Raw genomic sequence first — 12,184 nt, 5'->3', positions numbered from 1 at the left:
TGTACCCTGGGTACCCCTGGAACTATAGCAGGGTGACACCCCAATGTTTCTATATATCTGTAACCTTGTTATGAGCTAAGGGGGCCTAGCCTGAAGGTCAGTTAGGGGGAGATTTGGGGTGAGCGCTTATATGTACCCTGGGTACCCCTGGAACTATAGCAGGGTGACACCCCAATGTTTCTATATATCTGTAACCTTGTTATGAGCTAAGGGGGCCCAGCCTGAAGGTCAGTTAGGGGGAGATTTGGGGTGAGCGCTTATATGTACCCTGGGTACCCCTGGAACTATAGCAGGGTGACACCCCAATGTTTCTATATATCTGTAACCTTGTTATGAGCTAAGGGGGCCTAGCCTGAAGGTCAGTTAGGGGGAGATTTGGGGTGAGCGCTTATATGTACCCTGGGTACCCCTGGAACTATAGCAGGGTGACACCCCAATGTTTCTATATATCTGTAACCTTGTTATGAGCTAAGGGGGCCCAGCCTGAAGGCCAGTTAGGGGGAGATTTGGGGTGAGTGCTTATTTGTGTCCTGGGTACCCCTGGAACTGTAGCAGGGTGACACCCCAATGTTTCTATATATCTGTAACCTTGTTATGAGCTAAGGGGTCCAGTCTGAAGGTCAATTAGGGGGAGATTTGGGGTGAGTGCTTATTTGTGCCCTGGGTACCCCTGGAACTATAGCAGGGTGACACCCCAATGTTTCTATATATCTGTAACCTTGTTATGAGCTAAGGGAGCCCAGTCTGAAGGTCAGTTAGGGGGAGATTTGGGGTGAGTGTTTATTTGTGCCCTGGGTACCCCTAGAACTATAGCAGGGTGACTGTTACCCCAATGTTTCTATATATCTGTAACCTTGTTATGAGCTAAGGGGGCCCAGTCTGAAGGTCAGTTAGGGGGAGATTTGGGTTGAGGGCTTATTTGTGCCCTGGGTACCCCTGGAACTATAGCAGCGTGACACCCCAATGTTTCTATATATCTGTAACCTTGTTATGAGCTAAGGGGGCCCAGCCTGAAGGCCAGTTAGGGGGAGATTTGGGGTAAGTGTTTTTTTTTGTGCCCTGGGTACCCCTGGAACTAGAGAAAGGTAACAGTTACCCGCCTTGTGATGAGCTAAGGAAAGACCAGGGTAAAAGTATAACCTCAAAGGTGGTCTTGAACCAAAATATTCCAAAAACAACTGCATCCGATGCCTCCAGGGCTATAGCAAGTGATAAGAATGTTTAAAGCCAGACATTCAGACCTGGGGCTATTAAACCTTCTTGGAGGGTAAGTAAATATAATTAAATGGTAATATTATTAGCCAATTAATATTTCGATTACACAAGCACAAAAGTAAAATAAAAACAACACATAGTGGCATTACTGTGTTGGTGCAAAAAGATATAACTGTGGAAAGTCTTTATCTGGCAATATGGCTGCCCCCCCTAACATTAATGAAGACCACACACCAGTTCATAAGACCGTTCTTTGTTTCTGTGTGGCTAAAAAAACCCACCCAGCGCACATTTTATGCTCTTTTAATGACTGGCAGATTATTTCCGTGCACATTCAGAAGGCAATTTCCACATTCCATCTGCAAAGGATACCTGGCACCCTCAGCAAGGGTCTGGCCACCGCGAGGCAAAGGCAATGCACTGGGGAGACTTGCACATCTATAAAGGCTTTAGCACAGACCCCCATCTGCGTGGTTGAACAATCTCCTCAAGCACCAGCAAAGCCTCGTCTGATTTGTATGTATGTCACCAAAGTCAAAGGACATGCCGTGAAGGAACGTAATTCATGGACAGCCCAACGCAATGTTGCCAGTTTCATCTCTGCATGTAGGAGGCAGAGAGAGACGATAAATGAAGTGCCGGGCAGGGTGCGGGGAAGCAATCTCGCCTCCCTCTATGTGAGCCCTGCCAAAGCGCTGACTTAATGTAAAAACGAAGTCTGGATCAGCAAATATTTTGACAGGAACAAGACTGTTGGTGAAGGAAAAGGTCTTAGAAGTATGTCCAACCTGACCAAGTCCTTGGCTTGTCATGAAACATTGGCCATTAGTCGGTGGTTGATACATAGAACATATTGTGCTGCATGCTCTGTTATTGGACAGACGCCCTACAAACTGGGCAGGTCGGTTGGTTCTGGTCATTATTTGCCCTGTTTATGGCTCATGTCTTCAACACTAAAGAGGCCAGTTACAAACTCAAGTGCAGTGAGCAAAGTGCAAGTGCAATATAATGATTTGCGTCTCAACTTTGTCCCATGATTCCAGCCCCGCTCTGATTTGCAACAGCCCCAATCGAGCCAAACTGGATGCAACAACCCTTGCGATTTGATGCAAATTTAATGCAGGTTGCACCTAGTGGGTCTGCATGGCTTCCAGGAAGTAGAGTCCTGCATGGTGCTAGTACAGCAGACCCAGGACAGGCCCAGACCCACTCCCCTCCTGGCCTGATCGTCTTGTGTCTTGCAGGAAAATAAGGTACATGAAGGGTGGGGAGGGCTTTTAAAGGGGTTGTGTCTGGGGCGGGGGGCCCAGGTTGGTGGTGTGGGGGCCCATGTCATGGCCACCCGGTGGGCTCCGCACCCCCAGTCCGACATTGACCCAGTAGACCAACAGTCAGACCTGGACCGGGCAAGTTTGATTTTCCCTGAAGAACAAGGACCGCATCAACTATTTGAGGTGGTCCTTGCTCCAAACGCTCGTATAATCACTGTTGTAACCCAAACGTTTGAGTCTATGGTCAACGATCTGATTAAAACCCAATATCATACATCTCAGGTGGGCATATTGAGAAAAGATCCACTCTTTGGTGAATCTAGAAAAGTTAATAATTGAATATCAGCCTAACTGAGCTTCAGGCCCCTGCCACTGCTCCAAATCCACCATGGGGGCAGCAACACACTTTATTTGGTGCAAGTTTGGGGCACCTACTGACTCAAACCACTGTCGGTGGTGGTGGCAGCTCCAGGGTTCCCCAGCATCAACAGTTGCCCACCATTCATCAGACAAAGCAGGTTAAATACACTGTGCAATGCTTAGCCTTCTAATGCTGGTTCCTGGGTTCAATTCTGGCCTGGGCACTATCTGCAATCAGTTTGTATCTTCTCCCTGTGTCTGGTGGCCTTCCTCAAGGTCCAAAAGCCTATAGGCAGTTTAATTGGCTTCCGAAAAAAATTGCCCATTGCATGTATGTGAATAGGATAGGGGCCTTAGATTGTAAGCTCCTCTGCCACTATATTAATAAAGAAGAAGAAGAAAGTTTGGGGGTTGTGGCCTGTGCTAAATGGGCTCATTCATTGTATCTCAGTCGTACAGAGAAAATATATGAACAAAACAGACAGAAGAAATGTCAAACTGGTCTGACAAGGATAACTGGATCTTCTTTTCCTCTACCTACCACTTTCATGCAGACGGGACGAGATTAAAGGGCAAGTTTTCCTTTCTATGAAAGACCAAGTAATGACATCAGTCACAGCCGTCGGAGATCCTATCTCAGGTAGGTACTGCAACAACAGGGAGCAGTCATTCTGTAGGCACCTAAAGTCACCTTGCCAAAAGTATAAATACATATAATTATAACCCCCAACAAACCCTGTTAAATGAAGCTGCCCCAAACAGCAGCAACTGTACCTTATTGTTTACAGTTCGTCTCTGCCCAGAGCTGTCTCCTGAATCCACCACTACTTCAGCCAAGCGGTCCCTTCCTCGTGCTCCTGTCCAACGCTCTCGCTAGTAGCGCTCTCTCCGGTGCAATCCATCCCCAGGTGCTCGCATGCACCGAATGAGCCACACTTGGGCCGAGTGAAAACAAACAGAATGTTCCATGACGGAGCGATGTTGTCCAATAAACACACAGCTGTACCCAACGCGCTGCGGAATCAATGGGCGCTCAGCGAAATGTGAGCTGCTGCATTTTTTCCTCCTGCCTATGAAAACAATGTGATCGCTGCGGATGTTTCTGACTTTAAGGATAAAGAAACCAGAGATGCGAGTTCTGCTCGCTCCAGGCTTAACTGTTTCACTGCCAGATCCAATAACCGACTGCCCCAGGCAGTTCGCTGTAACACCACCACCTCGTCCTATTTTAATCTTTGCTCCAAAAAGTGTTAAAAACACCAGATGTTTAATACATCTGTTTGTCAAACAGAAGTTTTTATAGCTTGAGAAATGTCATATTTTATTGAAGAAAGCTGCCTAGACCTAAGTAGCAAACAAACCCACTCACACTCTCTGCCAGCAGAAGAACTCATCAACAGGCAAATGCTGTCCTCACTCAAGGTCATCAAAAAGGCCCCTTACTCCAATAAGCGGTCAATGGTCTGGAGAAGTGATGTGTGAGGCACAATATCTACACCCCACATCACAAGCCCACTCAAGCTCATGTACCAAACCCACTGGTGACACCACAGAGGGGCCAACCAATTGCATTACCAAGGAGAAACACTTGCTCAAAAATGACAACACTACAGGGTCTAGCGATACCTCCATCTGGTTCTGCCATCCACCCAAACCCACAGCCACCACCTAGTTTTGTGCCCCAAATCCTTTCAACCCACAATTATCAGATACACCCATGCATGATATTCTGGAGGGCCAAGTCAGAAGGATTACGGTGGTTTTTAGACATATTCAGTTCAAGCCCCCATTAGAGGCCCAACCATTGATCAAGGCCCCACAGAGATACAGGGAAATATTGGTTTAACAGTCATTCAGTGATAGTTGCAAGAATACCTAGAGTAGCAAACACGTTTTTACCCCAAATCTCACCCTAAAAGCCAGGCTTTCAGGTGTATCTAGACCTACTACTACTCATTCTACCTAAATCTAACCATAAATGTCCGACAAACTTGGACTGTCAAGTAAATCTTAAAGAGTTCATGCTCCTTCTACCCAAATCTCACTAGAAGAGTTAGTAGTCATTCTACTCAAATCTCACCCTAAGGTGGCCATACACGGGCCGATAAAAGCTGCCGACAGACCGTGTCGGCAGCTTATTGGCCCGTGTATGGGGCCCCACGACGGGCTTCACCGATCGAGATCTGGCCGAAAGTCGGCCAGATCTCGATCGGATGGGACAGAAAATCCCGTCGGATCGTGGCCGCATCTATTCGTTGATGCGGTCCCGCAATCCGACCGCCCGTTTGGGCATTGTTAGGATCCGATGGTTGGGCCCTAGGGCCCACGATCGGATCAGCCGATATTGCCCACCTCAAGGTGTGCATATCGGAGGGAGATCCGCTCGTTTGGCGACATCGCCAAACGAGCGGATCTCTCCATGTATGGGCACCTTAAGGCCCCAGACACGTGCGGTTTTACCGTGCAGAAACGAGGCACGGAAGAGTTACTGTCACGTTTGGCACCCTAATTCCAGAACCAATGCTAGGCTCCCTGGTCTCGGCTCTCGCTTCTGCCTTTAACAGCCACCTTTCACCTCGGGAGGAGCCCTCAGCTAATTGGATGCCGCCAGATCTTACTAAGAGAGGAGCAAAGCTAAAAGTTCTGGATGAGTAAAGGGGAACAATCGTTTCACCAAGGATACTGGATGGAAGATTGGCCAGACAGATCAGCGTGGACAGGCAGGCCGGGCCAGCACAAGCAGATTACAAAAACAGACCGGGTCGGTTCAGGCAGAGTTCAAGGAATGGTCAGACAGGCTAGGATCTGGATTGGAGAGCGTAGAATAGTCAGGCAGGCAAGGTTCAGCTTGGAGAGGTCAGAAAAATCAGATAGGCAATAATCAGATTGGAGAGGTCAGAATAAACAGGCAGGCATGGGTCAGGATACAGAGTTCAGAATAGTCAGGTAACAGGCATTCAAAACCAGAAGATCAAACAGGAATCACATAGAATAAAGCACCTAGGAACTACCAAATAGAACCTAACAACGGGCAATGTGTTTTCATTCAAAGGCCCTTTAAATACTTTGAATTTCGCGCCATTGCGCACATTAGGAGAACCGGCACTAGAAGGAGCAGGACGGATGCGGCGGGGGTAACCTTTCATTACAGTTACTACTCATTATACTCAGATCTTATCCTAAATCACCGTCAAGCTGCGTCTCAGGTTGATCTAGAAGATTAACTACTCATTCTATCCAAATCTTACCCTTAATCCCCATCAAGCTGAGCTCTTGGGTTTATGTAGAAGAGTAACTACTCATTCTATCCAAATCTTGCCCTAAATCACCATCAAGCTAAGCACTCATGTTTATGTAGAAGAGTTACTACTCATTCTACCCAAATCTTACCCTAAATCACCATCAAGCTGAGCTCTCTGATTTATCTAGAAGAGTTATTACTAATTATACCCAAATCTTACCCTAAATCACTATCAATATGGGCTTTCAGGGGAATCTAGAAAAGTTACTACTCATTCTACCCAAATTTTACCCTAACTGAGCTTCAGATTTAGTCCCCTCCCACTGCTCTAATCCCAACAGGGGGGCTGTACCTTAATTTGGAAACAAATGCCTTAGAAAAAAAGGTTTACATTCCCTGAAAAGAACAGGCAGATATCCTAGCACTCTACTACAGCAATAAACAATCTATTGTGCAGACCTAGCAATCTATTAAAAATTATGGAGTAAGAAAAAATAAAAATAAGGGGCACCGAAGAAGGAAAACAATCTCTGTTACACCAGCATATCAGGTGACAGATAAATGGCAGATGAATGTGACAGGTCAGGGCAGGTTATTCATCTCCAACGAGCAACGGCAGTTTTCCAACATTATGACAGTTGATGGTAAATGGCCGCCCCTTCCCAGTAGAGCAACGGATGATAATTACCACTTGCCTTTTAGAAGCACAACCTTTTCCAGCACATGGAGCCCCACACAAAGACGACACAATGTGCCCTGTAACAATTGCACAAGTTCGCCTGAGGTCAAGTCGGGCGCTTGATGGAAAGTTGCAGTTGCAATAAAACGTATATTGGCAGTGGAATGATCAGTGACAATGGATTGTCCCAAAAGGAAAGGTGCAAGATCATTTTCCCGATCCAGCAGAAGCAGAAAGCAAGAGAAGCCTAAATATAATGACATGAGCGCTTGTTATGAAAGCAGCTGATTATAGCCCTGTGCAGGTGATAGCACAAGGGACATATAATCAGTAATATCACAATTATTTTGGAATCGGTAACCAATAATATCCTAGGAATTGCCCAGGATCTCTTACAATAGGCAACCAACTAAAGTGCACTGACTGTACCGCAAAATCACAGACTCTGCACTTGGTGGCAAAAGCTTTGGAACAAAGCAAGGGTCATTCAATGGTTACTGAACTACAAATCCCAGAATCCCTCAACACAATGGATTTACCAAAACTGCCTCCCGACCAGCAAACTAGGTTTATCCTCAGACTGATGAGCAGAGCAAAGGTCGTCCATTTGGGGCCCCGGAAGAGAGAGAAGGCAGACCTGTTAAGGTGGCCATACATGGATAGATCCGCTCGTTTGGCGATGTCGCCAAACAAGCGGATCTCCCTCCGATATGCCCACCTTGAGGTGGGCAATATCGGGCTGATCCGATCGTGGGCCCTAGGGCCCAACGATCGGATCCTAACGATGCCCAAATGGGCGGTCGGATCGCGGGACTGCATCAACGCATAGATGCGGCCGCGATCCGACGGGATTTTCTGTCCACTTGGAGAAACAAGGACACCTGATGAAGGGCAGTTATTTGTTAAGACTGAAACAATGTGTATGACTTTATCTAAGGCAGCGACCCCATCATCCAGCTAAAGTCTTTATTATGCATCCAAACTACATGAATTCACTGCTCCGAGGCATTTAAACTGATCCAACTTCCTTTCGTCGACTTTTCACTCGGCGTCATTATGTTAAATTATAAGCGAGCTTTAATTCGCTCGTTTGCTTGCTCACCTGCAATGCCACGACTGTGCCACGGAGGTGGGGGTGTCGTGACCTCGGCGTTTCATTAAGAAGGGAGTTGGCAGGATTCCCTAAAAAAGTTTGACAATCTATAAAGTTCTGCTTAATTTCCTGCTGCCTGTAATTTGGATTTACATGATTCAGATTCCTTATAAATGACTCACTGAATGCACACGCAAAAAAATTGCTTGCGATTAAAGGGGCAGCACAGTGCACTACCCCTCAATGCCAGCGCTCCGATAATGTTGCAAGCACACACACACACCTTGGACCCCTCCACCATTCTTTGTTCATTACTGAAGGAAACCACTTAACAAATGGTTACAACATCTCTCTCTACATTCATTAAACATGGATTTGAAGATGAACTTACCCTTTAAAAAGGCATTGGTTTCAATGATGTGCAAAAGGCTGGCATTCCTTACAATCCCACTGGCCGGCTGATGCTCCCACACACGTGGTACCCAAGAAGAAGATTCATTTCACAGCTAATCTGTGTGTTCCATGCCGGAATGGTAACATCCTTATCTCTTTCCAGGAAGAGCAGGCGGAATGAATTCCCCCCTATTCTGAAGGGCACGGTATCTTTACCAGCAAGGAATTACTGCTCGGAGCCCAGATAAGAATTTTTTTTCAAGAGGAAAAATGGTGCATTTCATTTAACTCCCCCTCCCACCCAATAAATTTCGGATCTGCCTTTTACTTGAGTGACGTTCAATATAATGGAAAAAGGGTAAACTGAGCAATAACAGAGAATGATATGGGATCTGAACTCCATTCCTTCACTTTAATAGACTTCTCAGCTTGTAAAGTTAATCTAAAACTAGGCAAACAAGGGCAGATACTAACTGCCAACTCAGCAAGGCAGCACCCTGGTCAATCCGGCAAACTACTGGACCATGAAACGGGTACAAAATAACACCTTTACTTACTGGTATCTGTTCAGAGCAGAAGGGAGTCTCATTGGACAAGGACACAATACATGACCAAAAAACGTATGTTGACATCTCTTCCACAAGTCCATACGCCCCACTTTATAGCAACAGATTGGAGAAGGATCATTCCTGTTTCAGCACAATAATGCCTCTATGCACAAAGCCACATCCATACAGAATGGGTTAGCTGAGATGGGATGACCAGATCCGTGTTGCTCAGAGCCATAACCTCAACCCAACTGAACCCCTGTGGGATAAATTGGAACCCCAAATGCTGTCCCTGATCTCCAATATCAGTGCCCAACCTTACTAATGCTCGTGTGGCTGAATGGAAGCAACTCCAATGGTCCAACATCTAGTGGGCAGCACCCCTTTGCTGCTATAACAGACTCTGCTCTTTTGGGAAGGTTCCCACTAGATACTGTAAAATCTAATTGGCCCCCCTTGTCCAACTTTATGTTAATCCTTGGGTTTGGGAATGAGATGTTGAACTGGCAGATCTCCAGACACTTTAATGGTTTATGTTACAGGTTATCTTGTTGGTGGAGGCCAAACATTCAAATCAACCCAACTTGGCTTCTCTGTGTCTGACTGAAGGGACTTGCTACCAATCACAGAAAAGTTCCTTCTTAGTTCCGAACCTGGCGGGGGCCACACATAACTATTTCAGGACTGAGATTTCAACTTGCCAAGGCCCTAACAAACCCTCCACAGGCCCAATATATATTGGAAGTCTAAAGCGACACAGTAATCTTTCCATTGTTGTTTCTGTTCTTAGACCAGTGATCCCCAACCAGAGACTCATGAGCAACACACTACTCACCAACCCCTTGGATGTTGCTCCCAGTGACCTCAAAGCAGGTGATTATTTTTGAATTCTAGGCTTGGAGACAAGTTTTGGTTGCATAAAAAACAGATGTACTGCACCTCCTTTAGACTTGCTGTCCACAAAATAGGCAATCACAGCCCTTGTACCCCCAGGAACATTTTTCATACTTGGGCTGTTGCCCAACTCTTTTTTAGAATTGAATGTGGCTCACAAGTGAAAAAAGGTTGGGGACCCATGTTATAGACTATCATTCCCTATTTCTTTAGGGGAACAGAGAGCAGAGCCTCATTTGCCTCTATCCATATATATTGGGCACCTATCTAGTAGTACCAACTACCTACTACTGTTTTTTATCATCGCCCAACACCCCATGCCCAAGTTCCTCCCCCTGCACAGCTCACCACTGCACCCCACAATATATACTCTGCCGATGCTCATTATTATGGGTAGATACCCAGCACCCCACCTGCCCAGGATACTGCCTGTAGTAAATCAGCACAAGCCATTCCACATATATTCCGTTACAAGTATGGCAACCACTGCATGCAGTATATGCCTAAGTAATATTAATCTATTCCCCCCCTAAGGGGACAAGATGGGATGTTCGGGCAGACTATTGGCTGAATGCGTGAGGTTTATTTACAGGCTCTGTGGAATCACTTTTCACTTTCTCCACAAAACATACCAATGTACTATCACTCAACACCAAATAATCCATTTGCAGCAGGTGCCCCAAGCTATTAATATCCCTCCCATTCAGATAAAGGAGCCTGCGTCCCTTCTCCTCATACAGGGAGACTAATCCAACGGGATCAGCTCAGCCAGTTCCCTTAACACGGACAAGCAAGATGTCCTTCCTTCCAGTATTTATTTATTAGAACGTTTTAACTGTTTCTGAATTTCGTTATAGCTGAAAGCATTACTCGGTTATTGCTGGTTCTGACTCTTGAAACAATATAGGAGAAGTCCGTTCATCCTCCAGCTGTGTTATTTAGCTGGCTTCTGCTACTTTGATTCTGGAGTCAGAACCAGCAGGGCAGGTGACATAAACCATCCCGACTCTGTTGAGAATTAAGTCTTTCCCCCTATATTCCACATAGGGCCATACAGTGAAAGCCTAGTGGGGAACAAGGAAGGCTAGGGACACAGTATATATTTTGCTAGAGGCCTCTACTCCCGTAGTAACCACATTGTATAATATCAAGAGGATGCCCAATGCTTTTATACATCCAAAGTCTTATGTTGTATAACAGCTGGAGGAACCTCAGATGCTTCTCCCCCTGCTAACAAAGCCCATTTAAGCCCCCTGCGTGCCAAATCCCACACTGCCACAATGGGGGGGGGGCGCTTTTGCAGGTTCCTAATTAGCCTCCCTGTTTGGCTCTTACCTGAGCGTTGGCTTGAGACACAAACTATATAATCCTTAATCTGCAGCCCATCTGTCACATCCAGCAGGGGATGAGCCCCCTGCAAACACCACCCTACTACCACTACACCGTGAGGCCCAGCACATCACATAAGGGTTTATTTTAACCCTTTCTATATCAGCTCAGAGTGCTGTACTCTGTATACTGCACGGAACCAGGTGTAAGTCCATAGGATTGCCACTCATGAACAGAGATGCTAACAGTTATTTATTCAATCCATATATTACATTTAGCACTTATTATTACAAATACCTGTGCAAACCTGTACAGAGTAGCTATAGGACCACAGATCCAGTAGCCGTAGCCCATGAACAACGATGTTCCTGTCTTCGATGTCTTTCATTGGTCGAGGAATTGCTATGAAATGAATCACAAAAGCCATGGGCACCCTGTGGGCAGTTTCTAGCTCATCCTTGCTTACTCACAAATAGTGCCTTATTGATAATGCTTTATCTACCATTTTATTTGGGGATACAAGGGGGTCATGTAACATCACTGACCCAGTTATGGCCGAGAGTGTGTCTGAAGGTGGGCAGGGTGCTGCTCTTTTAGCAGACTCATTCTTATTGGATATTCTAGAATGCAATGGGCGCATCTGTACAGCCCCAGAATATTCCTTTCCCGCAAATCTGTAATTATTAGTGAACATTAGATGCCATATTGCTGGACATAGCTGAAGCATAGGCAGGTATTGCAACAGCTCCCCTAGTGTTCATAAATCAGGTTGCTTTCACACTCATGGGAATAGATGGAATAAAAGTCATGCAGAGGTTCTATTTGTATAGAAATTCCTCCCACTATTAGGTTTAATTAATAATGCTAATCCTGCTGGCCACGCCAAAGATAAGTGTCCTCCTAGTGGTTATAAATAAGAAGTGAAAGAAAGACACGGAACAGGGAGCAAGGAAATGATCCAGGCAGAGGCAAAATGCCTAATGGCTAAATAAATTACACCATTTAAATTTGGCTTAGTTAGGAATATACAAGCCCTTTGTTATTTGAAAGAGAGTCTCCCATCCATTAAACAACAATATTCAGGATACAAATAAATGAATGTTGAATTGAATGTTGTGAAAGAGAGCTTTCCCCTCATTAAATCAATTGTGCTTCCATAAT

The 12,184-nt window shown here is 45.7% G+C and overlaps 1 protein-coding gene across 3 annotated transcripts in view; it reads right to left on the bottom strand.

The window, feature by feature from the left end:
• Positions 1-12,184, bottom strand: part of LOC108700860 (protein TANC2) — a 180,767-nt gene that overhangs the window by 134,885 nt on the left and 33,698 nt on the right. The window contains exon 1 of one of the 3 annotated variants that reach the window (XM_041577257.1): positions 3,388-3,574. The exons of the other annotated variants lie outside the window; for them this stretch is intronic. Coding sequence (XP_041433191.1) covers positions 3,388-3,559 — 172 coding nt within the window. The 5' untranslated portion in view covers positions 3,560-3,574. Of the gene's footprint in view, positions 1-3,387; positions 3,575-12,184 lie in introns of those variants that run through there. 3 annotated transcript variants of the gene reach the window in all.

The sequence above is a fragment of the Xenopus laevis genome, chromosome 9_10L (genome assembly GCF_017654675.1).
Source record: "Xenopus laevis strain J_2021 chromosome 9_10L, Xenopus_laevis_v10.1, whole genome shotgun sequence".
In the NCBI taxonomy this organism is placed as follows: domain Eukaryota; kingdom Metazoa; phylum Chordata; class Amphibia; order Anura; family Pipidae; genus Xenopus; species Xenopus laevis.
Note: the sequence above shows the minus strand (reverse complement) of the source record. Positions and strands in the feature narration are given on the sequence as shown.